Genomic DNA, 15,629 nt, shown 5'->3' on the forward strand with positions numbered 1-15,629 from the left:
GGCCTATAGCACCCTATGATAGTGAGAGTCTGACCAAGTGCAAAATTCAACCTCAGGGCAAGGACTTCGAATTGTTTAGTTATAGAGAGGGAGGATAGCAGGGTAACGTTATATTTCTTTTTAATATAAATAGCTACACCACCACCTTTCCTTGGGCGATCGCATGGAAAGACATTATACCCACTAACTGCAATATCTTTGTCCATTATCGATTTAGTGAGCCAAGACTCTGACAAAAAAGGATATCTGTATTAGTCGATTGGACCCAAATTTTAACAAGATCCAATTTTGGGACCAGACTCCTGACATTTAAATGTAGTAGACAAAGTCCTGACCGAGCCTTAAATTCATCGGGAGTGCTAATGTTATTCAGGCCTGGCCCTGGATTTGGCTGGACATTGCCGGAGAGCAAGAGTAAAAGCAAAATAAGATATTTTTTCCTAGTGATACATGATGCCACAATGACATTATTATTTGGCCTTAAGAGGTGTATCTTCAGTGAAAGTAAAACAGCTTTTTAAGACAAAAGAGCACCATAACCAGAAGTCATTTAAAGTCATTCTCCAATTTGCCGCTAGAAGCTAACGCACAAGCCAATCTCGGCACCCAAGCGGTAGCCTGTCTCTTGGAACCGAGGAGGCTAATTAGCCACTGAGAGCTAACAAGCTGGCTGTTCGTCCGGCCAGTAGGTGTATCTTCCGGAGTCCACTGCTAGCTACATACAGGCTAGTAAGCGGCTAACAGTTATCACGTCCCACACTTTATTCATCTCCAAAACAAACTGACATTTCCAGCAGCTCTGCTAAAATGTCGTAATAGACTTAATCACTTCATCACAAAATAAAACAACCAAGGCAAGACAGGAGAGATAAGAAAAGAAAAATAAGAAATAGAATAAGAATAAATTAAATACGGAACAGATCACTTAAAGTTTTGGTGCAATTATACATAATACATAATACTAATCATACATAATAATAATACATAATAGGGTAAGAAGTCCAGTCCTGTGTGTGTTTTTACCGCTCCCCCTCTGTTGTGTTGAAAAGCCGCATGGTGTGGGGGAGGAATGATCTGCTTAGTCTTTGGGTGGAGCAGGGCAGTGATAGTAATCTGCCACTGAAACTGCCCTTCTCTTGGGAGATGATGCTGTGTGTTGGATGATGCTGGTTGTCATTGATGGAAAGGAGCCTCCTCAGTGTCCTTTGCTCTGCTGCAGATGTCAGGATGTCCAGCTCAGCGCCAATGACAGAGCCTGCCTTCCTTACCTGGCGTGTGGCGTCCTGCTTCTTGAGGCTGCTCCCCCAGCACACTACTGCATACAGGAGGGACACGTTACGGCCATATCATCCTGGCGTCCATGGTGTGCATGTGAAAAACAACATATAAAAACATGACATATCAACAAAAAAAATTGTCCACTTTGTTTTTATGTGGGAGTGGAGTAAAAATCAGTAGCTCAAAATGCGGGTCTGAAGGGGTTAAATGTTATTTTATCCCTTTTATTCATCATGTGTATGCATTTTGAATTGTTATCTTCACGTCAAACTATAAAAAATGTGTTGTGTGTTAACATATTTGGCTTTCTGCAATGGATTAATTGGATTTACATGATTTCTCATGGGAAAATTTGATCGGCTTAGCGTAGGTTAACGACTCTAACCAAGGTTCCACCGGAACGTCATTTTCCAGATATTACAACTTGATTTTGTTTTATGTCCATCCATCCATTTTCTATACCGCTTCTCACTAGGGTTGCGGGGGTACGCTGGAGCCTATCCCAGCTGACTTGGGGCGACAGGCGGGGTCCACCCTGGACTGGTGTCCAGCCAATGGCAGGGCACATACAGACAAACACTCACATTCATACCTATGGACCATTTAGGGTCTCCAATGAAGCTAACACGCATGTTTTTGGAATGTGGGAGGAAACCGGACTATCCAACCCAGGTCTTCCCATCTCCAGACTGTGACTGTGTGGCCAGCATGCTAACCACTAGACCACCGTGCAGCCCATTTTGTTTTATGTGTTTCTCATAGTATCACTTTTTTTAAAAGGTATTTTTCCCTAAAATTCCAACTCTATGCTATTAAAAATGACATTTTAATGTGAAATAATATTTACTCTTGTAACATTACTTTTTTTTCTCTTCATATTGAAAAATGACTGCTGATTTTTCCATTTTTGCTGTTTTATTTCCGTTTTCTTGTTAAATAACAATTTTAGAATGTGCCACGTCAATTCAAAGCAACTTTTCCAGAATGGTGCAGCTTTAGTTGTCAGTCATTAAGGTAATGTTCTGCTGTCACACGTGCTGCTCTGTTTGCCCCCATTGTAGGTCAGCAACACCAAAAATAAGAGGAATCCAAGAGGGCCCTCATCTTACTTACACAAATCGTGTGGTCGTGCTGTGAAACTTAACGGGGGTTGCATTGGGACAAGGAGGAAACTGGTCAGTGACTGAATTGAGTGAGCATTTTGAATTCATTCAGTACCAAAGTTATAACTTTTTATAAACCCAACAACGTATTTGTACATCTTTATAAGTAGTTTTTTTTTTTTTTTGGGGGGGGGGGGGGGGGGTGAGAGGCTAGAGGTGGTGCTGATGCAACTCCTCACCAATGGAATTGGCTTGAGAGCAATTTTAAAGGGAAGGAGTTCATAACAGCAGCCACTGCTGGGCTTTTGACTAACTCGACCACGATTCTCAACAGGTTTGGCTTAAATATACAAATGTAACTTTTTATTCTTCAATTCATTCCAGCAGAAAGGCCACTTTTTTCATGCAGGTTAGAAGGGCAGGTGCTTTGGCACCACTAGGGGTGTATCTGTGCACATGCTTGGACATGAACAATCTTTACTTGGATTCTGGAAGGGTCGCTTCCATTGGTTTTGCATCATTTGATGTGAAAAACAATCCCAACATCAATGTTTAAAGTTGTTTTCCTTTAATATTTGTGATGTGATATCAGATAACTGCTCAGAGTCGCACACAGCTAGCACACCTACACCTGTAGAACTTGGATGGATGACTGTATAGTCCAACGTTTGGTACTTTGCTGTTATACACATGTCCCACACAGAAATGTGCAGCATACCAAATTGTACCGTTGCCAGCATTATTCAATTGGATTTTTATTAGTGATTTTAAAAAACTAACCAAGAGCTGCTGCCGATATCATTATCGGTTGTTATCGGTATTGGACAACATCAGTATAGAAAGCCAACATCAAGCATGTCTGCTCGTATCCAGCAGCAAAGATATGTACTGTACATGATCTATAAACCGAGTTGTAAACAACTGTCTAAACCAGACTCACAACATACCACTGATGCTTGAACCATTACAAACACAATAATCACAGGGGTGTGAAAAAGCGTTGGCCCCCTTCCTGATTTTTTGTTTTTTTGCACGTTTGTCACACTTAAATGTTTCATATCATCAAACAAATGTAAATATTAGTCAATGACAACACAACAACACAAAATGCAGTTTTTAAATGAAATATTTTATAATTAAGGGAGAAAAACATCCAAAGCTACATGTCCCTGTGTGAAAAAGTGATATCTCCCAAAACCGAATAAGTGGTTGGCCCCCCTTAGCAGCAACAACTGCAGTCAACCTGCAATGAGTCTCTTCCAGCGCTGGGGAGGAATTTAGCAGAATTGTTGTCATTCAGCCACATTGGAGGCTTTTCCTTTTGAAGGTCATGCCACAGCATCTCAATAGGATTCAGGTCAGGACTTGGACTAGACCACTCCAAAGTCTTCATCCATTCAGAGGTGGACTTGCTGGTGTGTTTTGGATCATTGTCCTGCTGCAGAACCCAAGTTGCTTTCAGCTTGAGGTCACCAACATTCTCCTTCAGCACAATTCATGCTTCCATTTATCACAGCAAGTCTTCCAGGTCCTGAAGACCATCACACTACCACCACCATATTTTACTGTTGCTATGATGTTCTTTTTCTGAAATGCCAGATGTAATGGGACATACACCTTCCAGAATGTTCAACTTTTGTCTCGTCAGACCACAGAGTATTTTCCCAAAGGTCTTGGGGATCATCAAGATGTTTTCTGGAAAAATTGAGACCAGCCTTAATGTTGTTTTTGTTCAGCAGTGGTTTTGGTCTTGGAACTCTGCCATGCAGACCGTTTTTGCCCAGCGTCTTTCTCATGGTGGAGTCATGAACACTGACCTTAACTGAGACAAGTGAGGCCTGCACTTCTTTGGATGTTGTTGTGGGGTCTTTTGTGACCTCTCGGATGAGTCGTGGCTGCGCTCTTGGGGTCTTTTTGGTTGGCCGGTCACTCCTGGGAAGGTTCACCACTGTTCATTGTTTTAGCCATTTATGGATAAAGGCTCTCACTGTGGTTGGCTGGAGTCCCAAAGCTTTAGAAATGGCTTTATAACCTTTTCCACTCTGATTGTTGATCAATGGGGCAGTCACACAGGGCCATGTAGCTTTGGATGTTTTTCTCCTTTAATAATAAAGAGTTTCATTTAAAAAGTGCATGTTGTGTTGAGTTGTGTTGTCATTGACTAATATTTAAATTTGTTTGATGATCTGAAACATTGAAGTGTGACAAATGTGCAAAAAAAAAAAGAAATCAGGCAGGGGAAACACTTTTTCACACCCCTGTATAAGCTTATTTAAAAGGTTTTGGCTAATGGCATGTCCATGACAACATGACACAGTTGTGCTCGTTACCTTAATGAGGACAAGTCGTACAGAAAATGGATGGATGGATGACTCTTATGTCAAAAAACCCAGGATCCGCCTCACATGGTGCTCTGCGTTGACTCTGTCAACATTGATTTTGTCTCGTCATCTGTGCGGCTTTCCAAACTTGTCTTGCGACGTTCCGCCGATGTTTCAGATGTGACGGTGAGAAAATGATGAAAATATAATGAGAAGGTTGATGCCCCACCAGAAATTCTGTGTTTTGCAAGTCTTTAGTAGTCTCAAGTCTCAAGTAAAAATGTCCAAGTCAAGTCTCAAGTCCAGACAGGACAAGTCACATCAAATCTCAAGTCATAGACTTGAAATGTTCGAGTCCCTACAAGTCATAAGCACTGTTTAGTGTACCAAGTGTTTCGTGTTGACCAAAGAAAACGCCATTTTAACAAAGTAGTGTGTGCATGTGAGTAGCTTTCTACCACTCTCCAGTAGTCGGCGCTCACAGAAATGCAAGCCACACCCTCGTTTGTTCCCAATCCTGATTGGGCTTCAATAGATGCATTCAATGTGGCGGATTCTGGGGGAAAATGAGTTGCCTTGCTGGAAATGATGCAACAAGTTGAACACACACATTTTACTCAACACGCCCACTGAAAACCACAAGTATTTTCAAGTCATAAGACTCAAGTCCGAGTCACGTCCCAAGCCAATGGTGTCCAAGTCCAAGTCGAGTTGCAAGTCTTGATGAGCTTGTCAATTCGAGTCTGAAGTCATCCAAATTGTGACTGGAGTCTGACTGGAGTCCAAGTCACATGACTCGAGTAAACAGAATATCATCAATCTACTTCCTCTTTAGATCAACCATTAAAAAGATCATTGGAGAAGATGGAAGATCTTACCTTCTCGCAGGGAGTATGCCCCAAGGGAGACCTGTGACACGCTGGAGAGATTATGTCTCACAGCTGGCCTGGGAATGCCTCCGTACCCCCCTGGTGGAAGTGGAAGAGGTGGCCGGGGGTCGGGAAATGTAGACTTCCCTGTTGAGCCTGCTGTCGCCGTGACCCGGATCAGTGGAGGAAAATGGATGGAAGGCTGTTTTTAACTAGTCCTGTATTAATCCAAGGACTTCAGGAATCAGTGAAAGGTGCTTGAAGCATTGTTTTTATTATGACACATGGTCAGAAATACACAACCACTATCTGTGTCGGCAGTTTCTGCTCACTCAACAGAAAACACATTCAATCATGATAGTTCTTATTCAGGACAAAGAATGAACCACTGCAAAAGGTCCAAGCAGTATAAGTATCCTGTCCAAGTCACCATGGAAACAACCTGAGAAGACAAGCAGAACAACAATCATGAACTAAGGCTTGGACAAGAGGAGGGAAACAGGAACCTTACAAGCACCTTCAGTGCATGTAGACAGCAGACAAGTGTCTTACCTAATTGGTCCAGGACATGCTGATAAGGGCGGGACTCTCACCAACATAATCAGGCTTGGCAGACCTGCGTCTTCTTCTCTTAGCAGGTTCACCACAACTCTAAGACCAAGTTCAAGACAAAGCCTAATTGATAAGTGAATGTTTCATCGTGGTGAAAAAGTTACTTAGGTTTCTACACACAAGTACTGCAATCCAGAAACATGAATTGGTCATCTGAGATGTTCACATCAGATTTTCACATAAAGTTTCTGGTGTGAGTGATGACTTTTAGGAAGCAGTCGTACCGGGCCACAGGTGACGTTCTGATTGGCGCACAGATGAAATTTGCAGTGCAGGTAGATGCCATGACCTCGACCTGAGAAGTGGAACATGTGGAAGGAGAAGTAGCTGGATGTTGCCTCGCCATTGACCTGCACCTTCACGAGGCGCTCGTTATCAGAACATCTGCCCATAAACAGAGAAGTAACTCATACATGATGTTGCCATTGACATTCTGTTGATGGAAAGACTTTCTGACACTTTTAACACATTTTTACAGTAACACATTTTGTAGAAGTCTTCAATTTTGTGTGGGACAAGACTTGCTTGCTTGTCAGTTGTCAAAGCAGCCATGTCGGGCCACAGACGGACGGCCACCATGTCTCACCCATCAGTGATCATGTTGTATCTCCGAGCCTCAGTGGGAGATGATCTGCTGGTTGCCCAGCAGGAGTCAGTCACCAAGTTGACCAGGTTGTCAAGCAGGTCGTACACCTTCAGCTCCACAAAGACGGTCTGGTTCATCTGGATTTCAGTATCTGACGTGACAGCATGTCTGTGGTCAGCATCAGTGTAGGCTGTCATTTTGACACTGTAATTCCAAGATCCAGATACCATCTGCTGGACCACAGAGCTGCAGAAGACACACGAACAAGAACATAAGGATGACAATCAAATCCTATCACAGACTCCGGAATGTCTCGTCACAGATTCAAGGCTGTTGAAGGACTCACTTGGCTCTGATCTTGAAGGCCATGCTCTGAATGGCAGGTTGACCGCTGAAGCAGGAGAAGTCCAAAGTGTCAAACTGGTTGAACCTATCAAAAACATCAGTGGTGCCCCCTTCTATGGTGAAGTTGTTCTTATAAACCACGTGGCTGTTGTTGACCTGCCAGATCACAGAGATTCAAACTGTGTTTCTTTGTGAGGACACTAACTGCCTTGTAAATCAGCAACATTACAGGAAACTAAGAAGGTGGCTTCATCCTGAGCATCATCTTGTAGCATCACCAACGAGTGTGAAGATGTGATATGACTGAAGGTCAGCTACAAGAGCAGGGATACACACCATGACCTCCACCCCACAGACGTTGCTCTGGTTGAAACGGAAGGTCACCATGTGGTTCATGTCTCTGTCACCTCTGCAGGAGTCCTCATTGAGGTGTAAGTCAGAATAGTCAACATCTATTTCCTCCAGGAGACAACCAAGCAGAGTCATTGAAGCAGAATTTGGACTGCAGACCACCGGTTGGCCTGAACAAACCAAGGAAATGAAACATGGAACTTTATTCAATATGTCACAATATGTCATAAGACTGGAAACCAATACATTTAGGGCAGGACTTGTTTTGGTTCCACAGGGTGGTCATTATGTGACCATGCTGACTAGCTGTTCTTACCCAAAGAGTTGTTGGATCTGTAGTCAGAAACAAAAATGGCTCGACAGAAGCATCTGATGTCACCACTGAGGCCCTCAGCACAGAACTCATGATCCACACAGAGGGTGTCATTACAGAAGGCCTGAGTGGCCGCTGGAACAATTTGTTAATGTCAGTCATTTATTGATGAAGTTCTAACAAGTTCTACCTCATATTTCTTCTCCATATGTAGTGTACTTTCATAGTCAGACCATAGTAGTGACTACTCAAGGGTGACTTCATTTGGAGTACTTGCATTAAGTTGATCGACAGATGGTCTTACAGCAGTTGGCCATTGTTCTCCAGTCGGCCACAGTGTGGTTCTTCAGGCTGCAGGCTTTAGTGTAGGCCTCTAGAAACTGGCACCTAAGACCATCCACATCGGGGTATTGGCACAGAGTGCTGTTGCAGGAGATGATGTATGGCTCTGGATCGATGTCAGCCTGGCAGTCACTGAAGTGCCATCCTCTCAAAAGTTCACAGCTGTTGTGTTAGATGGAAGGATCAAGCTAGAGTGACGACTGGAGGAACACCCCCTCAAGACGAGGGTTTCAGTTGTGTCTCTGCTCACCGTTCATTGACTGTGGGGCAGTTGATGCTGCCGTCAACAGTGTCGTTGAACTGTACCTCACAACTAGCGGGAGATAAAAATAATAGATGTTGGGGAGTGTTTTCCAGCCTACCTCACATGTTCTGTCAAGTCAGTACCATTAGGAGCAGAACCAGCAAGCTAGTATACAGTATGTGCAGCTTAGTGATGAAGATCAGGGAATGTTTGTGTCCTCACGAGGCCTCACCCCTCAGAGCTGAAATCGGACGACTTCACATCATTTGAACTCATGGTAGCGTTGCTGCACCAACCCTCCAGATTCTCCGTTAGCGTAACTGACTCATCTGATCCTGGGCGGTTAGAAGATTGAACGTCACTTCATGAAGTCCAAACTGACAAAGCAGCAGCAGCAGCAAAATGATACCAGAGAGCAAGAAAAGAAACCTTTCAATGTCCATGAATGTGTGGTGTGGATGTGAACTGTGTATCCATCAAAGAAGACCAAGGTGGAGTAGTTGGAGTGAGTCATATTGGCGGTCACCCCAGTTTCATCCTTCAGGAGGTCCACACCGTGATGCTCCTCAGGTGAATCGCTGAGGTTCAGCTCTGTGTCGTTGGCCTGCATCACGGCAAGCACACAAGTGGAGCAAACAATGGATCACGTGATCAACTTACTCATCATTTCGGCCAACTCGATTGGAGTCTCAAGTCGTGTCCCGATTTAGGGTCTGCATCCTTCGCGGTGTGCATTTGTGGGGTGCATCATTGTGCTGCTGAAAGTTCTGTCCCAATTCATGAACTCTCAACGGATGGTTCAAAGGCGGCTGACAAACGCACCCTTCTCTGGCTATGTTTCACAGTGTTAACCGGGACTAACCTTCACAAAATCTTTCCACATAGCAGTGCTAAATGAAGAGAAAAGAAGCGACTAATAAGCTGGATGGAAATCTGCTGACAGATGGCTTCAGAAATGTAAATCGCCAACTCTTCCTTCATTATTTCACATTATGTTCATTATGTTCTTTGCGGATATGGACAGCAGTACAGCAGGAACCGTCAGGATGTGAACATTCGACTCAACCAGGAATCGTTCCGAAAACGAGAGGGTCCCAATTCAAAACACTCCAGCAGCTGGAGGGATCCTCCAAAGGACCAAGCCTCTGGTGACCACATGTGCTGGGTTCTTCAGAGGATGCAGACCCCAAGTTGGGATGCAGCTTTTATTTGTCCTCTAGCAGCTGCACGTCTTGCTTCCTGCTCCATTCAGCAATAGCTAACCATGACAGGAAGTGTGTCAAACAGCCTTTTAGAGCATCTGAACTAAAACCCTGTCAATGACAGTGTCTGTAGGAAGCTCACCTCAACCCTGCCACCTTGTCCCAGGTGGATGTCAACGTCTGGATCATCTAGATGGATGATGACGCAGTCCAAAAACATCACATCTTTACGACGGCGTTCCTGAAAGACGCCCACCACCTGGACCCCTGACTCTGACAGCAAAGTGTAGGCACATCGATCCTCCACTGAGGTAGTGTTGCCATGGTGATCAATGATGGTGGAAGCGGTCACAGTGCATATTGCACCATTTACACATCTGATAGAGGTGGAGTATCAAGGTGCTAGATCAGCAGGGGACCTTCATTGGATTGTAAAATAAATCAAGTATTTACAGGTCGTTGTCTTGAGGAATGTCTTCAAGGTTTGCTGTTCCATTGCAGGAAACGTAGGTGCCTTGGTGGTCACAAGCCACAGTGTCAGGTAGGTAAAAGACACCTGCACAACAAGTGTAGTGTTAACATCCATACAGCAGGTCCTCGGTCGACAAACGAGTTCCTTTCTATGAAGACGATGGAAGTCCAGTCTTCCATTAAAATTATTGCCATAAGAGGGGGACAAAAAAAAAGAGACAAGAGACAAGGACAACAGCAGCAACAACAAATGTGACAACAAGAACAGAACAACAGAAACATACAGAACTACATCAGCAAATAAATGGCTGTGACGACTATAAAGACCCTGACGGACCCTGATAGTGATCATAATGATAATACTGCATTGAAACAGTCACACATAATAGTAGTAATGAAATGATGAACTATGATAGTGATCACAATGACAATACTGCATTTAAACAGTCACACATAATAGTAGTCATAAAATGATTATCTATTATAGTGAACAGAATGACAATAACTGTAATGCATATCATTGTAAAAAAAAACTATAGTCATACTGCTGATATCACCGTCGCTGTAATAAAACCAACAACATAATAACACCCTGGTTAACTCAGTGAGTAATGTGGGGAAGTACGTATGTACTGTGAGTGTGCATATGTACAGGTATCTCTGTATGTGGGGAAGACTTCATATATATAAAAGGTGCAGGAATGTGTGGGCGTGTAATTGTCACTGAGAATGCATGAAAGGAAAGGGGCCGCCCTCCGCCTCCCAGAGAGCCCCGCCCCAAATAGCCAGGCCGAGCCCCCGCCACCAGAAGGCCACCAGGCCCACAGGGGCAGGCAGCACAAAGATCAGTGCCCCAAGAGCCAGCCCAGAGAGCCCTCCCCCCCGGGAAGACCAGTAAGGGGCCGCAGAGAGGTAATCCCAGCCAAAGACAGAGCGTCGGCGGGCCGGAGGACAGCCAACCCCTGAGACCAGCGAGAGATCACACCCCACAAAGGCAGACGAGTACCAGGGGCCACACACCGGCAGGCTCAGAGACGCCTCCACAACCGGAAAGAAGCCCGCCCACGCCGGAAGCGCCAATCCCCCCCCCACCGCCACCCCCACCCCCAGGGAACGGCCCCGCCCCGGGCCAGGCCCCGCCCGACCCCCGACACAGGACCGCCCCGCCCAGGGAGGCACGGGCGGCAGAGATGTATCACCCAGCACCCGACCCCACGGAGCAAACCCCTGTACGGACATACACACTCCAATGGGCACACGCGCACACAGTGGTCGACTGCCCGACACCCGGAAGCCTCGCTCTATCCCCCGTTGGTAACCCAAGGAGCAGCGAAGCTGGGGAACCCGAGGTCCCAGACATACAATCCAGAACCCAGGCGCGGAGAGCGCGGGCCGCCGGGGAGCAGAAAGACACCAGGCCACACCATCCCAACGGTAGGACGCCGCCAGCAAGGCAGACAGAGGAGCCGGCGAGGAGGAAAGCGGGCAAATGAGCAAGCGTGCGCGCAAACGGGCGAGCAGCCAGGCGAACCACCACACAGCGCCAGCCGACACCCTGCGAGGCAGCACACCCCGGAGAGGGAGGGGAGTGCCGCACCCCAAGCCGCAGAGAGTCCAAGCACCAGAGTCTAGAAGGCGAGACCAGCAGCAGACCAGCCAACGGACCCCACCAGCCACCAGAAGCCAGACCAGCCACATGCCACCAGAGCTGACAGCGTACCACCCGTGCACCGGAGCCCCACTCCCGGCAAGCCCGCAGACAGACTGGGGGAGGCAAGGACACAGACAACGGCCCAGCAGAGCACAAAGAGCAACGGCGACAAACGCCCAAGCGCCCGGCAGAGCACAACCCCCGCGAAAAGCGATGTTTGGATGGCGTCCACTGGGAGTTTGAGCTGTCGCGCCATGAAGGCCCTCACCGATTCTTCAGGGTCTTCCTCTGATTTTTCGGGAATTCCAGCGAAGACAAGATTGTCCCGCATGCTCCGGGCCTGGAGGTCAAAGATCGTCTCCTTCATGGTTTTGTTCTCTTGGGCAAGATGTGAAACTCCGTCGGTGAGGGACTTCACCGACTCCCGGAGGACTGCGTTCTCCGTGACCAAGGAGACGAACTGGTTTTGGCTGAACTCCAGAGATTCACGGATGGCCTGGAATTCTTTGTGAAGCACCTCGATGAGAGCGAGGCTGCCATCCAAGCAAATCAGCCTCTTATCAATGGAATCGAGGATGTCTCTGAAGTCAGTGCCCGGCGGAGATATTTCTCCAGGTGGGTCCTCCGGGCGGCTCCGATTGGGTTGTGGTGTCTTGGGTGACTTGTCAGACTTGCCCATAACTACACGATTGAAGCACCCGTCGATGTACTCCTCCAGATCTTCCAGTTTTTGGCTTAGTTAGGCGTTTAGGGTGTTTAATATGCTGGTTTTGTGTCGAAATACTTTGCGGATGTTTTAGTGGTTGATTGTTGTTTTCCACGCGTCGCATTTTGCCATTTTCAAAAGTATAAACTTACATAGACAGCGGTTTCATGTAAGGTGTCAGCATGCTAACAGTTTGCATGTTAGCAATGCTAGTATGCTAACATTAGCATGTTAGCATTGTAGACATTTTTTTAGGTATTATCTTATCTTGACACTTAGCGCTATAATGCTAGGTGTTAACATGCTAACTACAGCATTTCAGTCCAGCATCAACTCATCAGGATTGGGCACGGGATTCGACAGTTGACCAACCTCTCAGCTTATTGCCACAACCTTGTACTATACACGTGCGAGGCATGATTTATAAACTAGCATTAACATTTCCAAACTCACAGACGATACAGCAGCAAATCCGGTAGCCAATGTTACCTCTCGGTAGCGACCTGAGGTGTTGTGAGTGAGGCGCTGTGGCACTACGCCTGAAAAGTAGTTCTTGAGTGATCCAATTAGATTGACGGAAGAGCTGCTGCCAGTGTGGGTTGATATTGCTATTGCTAATGAAGTGCTGTACCTTTTCTGTATGTGCTGTTTGTACAGTGGTGTGAAAAAGTGTTTGCCACCTTCCTGATGTCTTATTTTTTGTATATTTGTCACACTTAAATGTTTCAGATCATCAAACTAATTTAAATATTAGTCAATGACAACACAACATGCACCTGTGTGTTAAAACATATTGGAGATCCGTCAGTCTGGAAAAGGTTATAAATCCATTTCTAAAGCTTTGGGACTCCAGCCAACCACACTAAGAGCCATTATCCACAAATGGCCAAAACATGGAACAGTGGTGAACCTTCCCAGGAGTGGCCGGCCAACCAAAATGACCCCAAGAGTGCAGTAATGACTTATCCAGGAGGTCACAAAAGACCCCACAACAACATCCAAAGAAGTGCAGGCCTCACTTGCCTCAGTTAAGGTCAGTGTTCATGACTCCACCATGAGAAAGACACTGGGCAAAAACGGTCTGCATGGCAGAGTTCCAAGACCAAAACCACTGCTGAACAAAAACAACATTAGGCTCGTCTCGGTTTTGCCGGAAAACATCTTGATGATCCCAGAGACCTTTGGGAAAATACTCTGTGGTCTGACGAGACAAAAGTTGAACTTTTTGGAAGGTGAGTGTCCCATTACATCTGGCATTTCAGAAAAAGAACATCATAGCAACAGTAAAACATGGTGGTGGTAGTGTGATGGTCTTCAGGACCTGGAAGACTTGCTGTGATGAATGGAAGCATGAATTGTGCTGAAGGAGAATGTTGGTGACCTCAAGCTGAAAGCAACTTGGGTTGTGCAGCAGGACAATGATCCAAAATGTGTGCTGTCCTTGATGAGGGTGTGTGGTCTGCGTAGGACTCTAGATTTATAAATGTCTTGCAGTGAGGGGAGGGCTGCCCCAACAATTTTCTGTGAGGTCTTGATCACCCGCTGGAGTGCCTTCCTATCACGTGTTGTACAGTTACCGTACCAAACAGTGATGGAGGCGGTAAGGACACTTTCCATAGTGCATCTGTAGAAGCAACTCAGGATTGTGGTGGACATGCCAAATTTCCTCAGTCTTCTCAGGAAGTACAGTCTCCTTTGGGACTTCTTCAGAATTTGTTGGGTGTTGTGAGACCAGGTGAGGTCCTCGCTGATGTATCCACAACACTCATTATTCACACTCCTACCGTCAGGCAGACGCTACAGGAGTTTGAAGTCCAGGACCACAAGGCTGGCAAACAGCTTTTACCCACAGGCCATCAGGCTCCTCAACGAAGCACTCGCACACGCCGCACGCAACACACGCACACACTCATAGCACTTTATTTATTTATTTGTATTATCTACTTGTATTAATGTCTCTTCTGTTGTTGTTGCTTAATTTATTGGTATATATGTTTATGTGTTTATGTTTCTTATGTTCTTATTCTTTCATTTGTTTTCTTTCTTTTCTTGGGAGAATGAACAGAATAAGATTTTCATTGCATGGTATAACTGCTGTTGTACTATGCACATGACAATAAAACTCTCTTGAATCTTGAAAAACACACCAGCAAATCCACCTCTGAATGGATGAAGACTTTGGAGTGGTCTAGTCCAAGTCCTGACCTGAATCCTATTGAGATGCTGTGGCATGACCTTCAAAAGGAAAAGCCTTCAATGTGGCTGAATGACAACAATTCTGCTAAATTCCTCCCCAGCGCTGGAAGAGACTCATTGCAAGTTATCACAAACGCTTGATTGCAGTTGTTGCGCCAATATCGAGCATGTCTAGTATTAATACTTATGAAAGTGTGTCGTAACCACAAAATGTTGCAACATGGAATGTCATAACCAGAAGGTTATGCTTCATGCGATGATCACAGTGGCGTTGCGAGGTGAGCTTTCACTAACCTGAATGTCTACAGCCGCTTATGTCTTTGAAGATATCCCGTGATTGTGTAATATCCCACACGGCCACTTCTTCACCGTTGACCATCGTAGTGGCATCAGAGTCCTGCAGACACAAAAACGCCACATTCATCACGTGACAAAGGATCCATGACGTCTGCAGAAGAACGTCTTCCAAGCCCAGAAACGGTACAGACCGCACTTGTACTTACTTGGTTTATGTTTCGATGGATTCTGAAACGTGCAACTTGCTGTTCCCCAAACTTCCGAAAAAGGATATTGAACTGCCAGATGAGAGCAAGTCATTTACAAGATTTGCCTCCAGAAACTTCCAAGGTGATGAGAAAGCTTTCCGTGCTGCCCAAACGGAACTGTACTTACAATCGGTGTCCCATCTTGTCTTATTCTCACTCTTGTGTAGCATGTGGACGTCCCTGTAAGTTGTGGAAGTGCGATGTGAGCGTTGGAGTCAGGGGGTGCCCTTACCAGGTTACCGATGTCAACCAGCCCTTGGTTGCCTTGTTGCACTCGTACGACAACGCAGTCGTTGTCCGTGGTGGTGCCATAGTAACCTTTAAAACAAGCGGCCGTCGTGCCGTTTGTCACATTCACCTGTTGAAGCCAGTGACAGGACGTGAATATATTGTATCAATATATCTTGATGTTACCCTAAAACAGTGGTCCCCAACCTTTTTGAACCCACCGACCAGGGGCCGCAACTATCAAAATGTGCGTGAATTCGGACTAA

General features: G+C 45.7%; 1 protein-coding gene across 4 annotated transcripts in view; it reads right to left on the reverse strand.

The window, feature by feature from the left end:
- Positions 1-5,663: 5,663 nt before the first annotated feature.
- The window catches only part of LOC129187950 (uncharacterized), a 30,109-nt gene continuing 20,143 nt past the window's right edge, over positions 5,664-15,629 (reverse strand). For 3 of the 4 annotated variants that reach the window (XM_054787802.1, XM_054787804.1, XM_054787805.1), the window contains 16 exons: positions 15,263-15,493; positions 15,094-15,165; positions 14,885-14,987; positions 10,020-10,122; positions 9,709-9,943; positions 8,794-8,968; positions 8,597-8,699; positions 8,371-8,433; positions 8,083-8,282; positions 7,782-7,913; positions 7,451-7,635; positions 7,116-7,270; positions 6,770-7,015; positions 6,408-6,567; positions 6,124-6,222; positions 5,666-6,013 (listed from right to left, as the gene is read on the reverse strand). In XM_054787802.1, coding sequence (XP_054643777.1) covers positions 6,124-6,222; positions 6,408-6,567; positions 6,770-7,015; positions 7,116-7,270; positions 7,451-7,635; positions 7,782-7,913; positions 8,083-8,282; positions 8,371-8,433; positions 8,597-8,699; positions 8,794-8,968; positions 9,709-9,943; positions 10,020-10,122; positions 14,885-14,987; positions 15,094-15,165; positions 15,263-15,493 — 2,262 coding nt within the window. In that variant the 3' untranslated portion in view covers positions 5,666-6,013. Of the gene's footprint in view, positions 6,014-6,123; positions 6,223-6,407; positions 6,568-6,769; positions 7,016-7,115; positions 7,271-7,450; positions 7,636-7,781; positions 7,914-8,082; positions 8,283-8,370; positions 8,434-8,596; positions 8,700-8,793; positions 8,969-9,708; positions 9,944-10,019; positions 10,123-14,884; positions 14,988-15,093; positions 15,166-15,262; positions 15,494-15,629 lie in introns of all 4 variants that reach the window. The other variant, XM_054787803.1, reaches the window with a different exon arrangement.

Source organism: Dunckerocampus dactyliophorus, chromosome 9 (genome assembly GCF_027744805.1).
Source record: "Dunckerocampus dactyliophorus isolate RoL2022-P2 chromosome 9, RoL_Ddac_1.1, whole genome shotgun sequence".
NCBI classification, from domain to species: Eukaryota; Metazoa; Chordata; class Actinopteri; order Syngnathiformes; family Syngnathidae; genus Dunckerocampus; species Dunckerocampus dactyliophorus.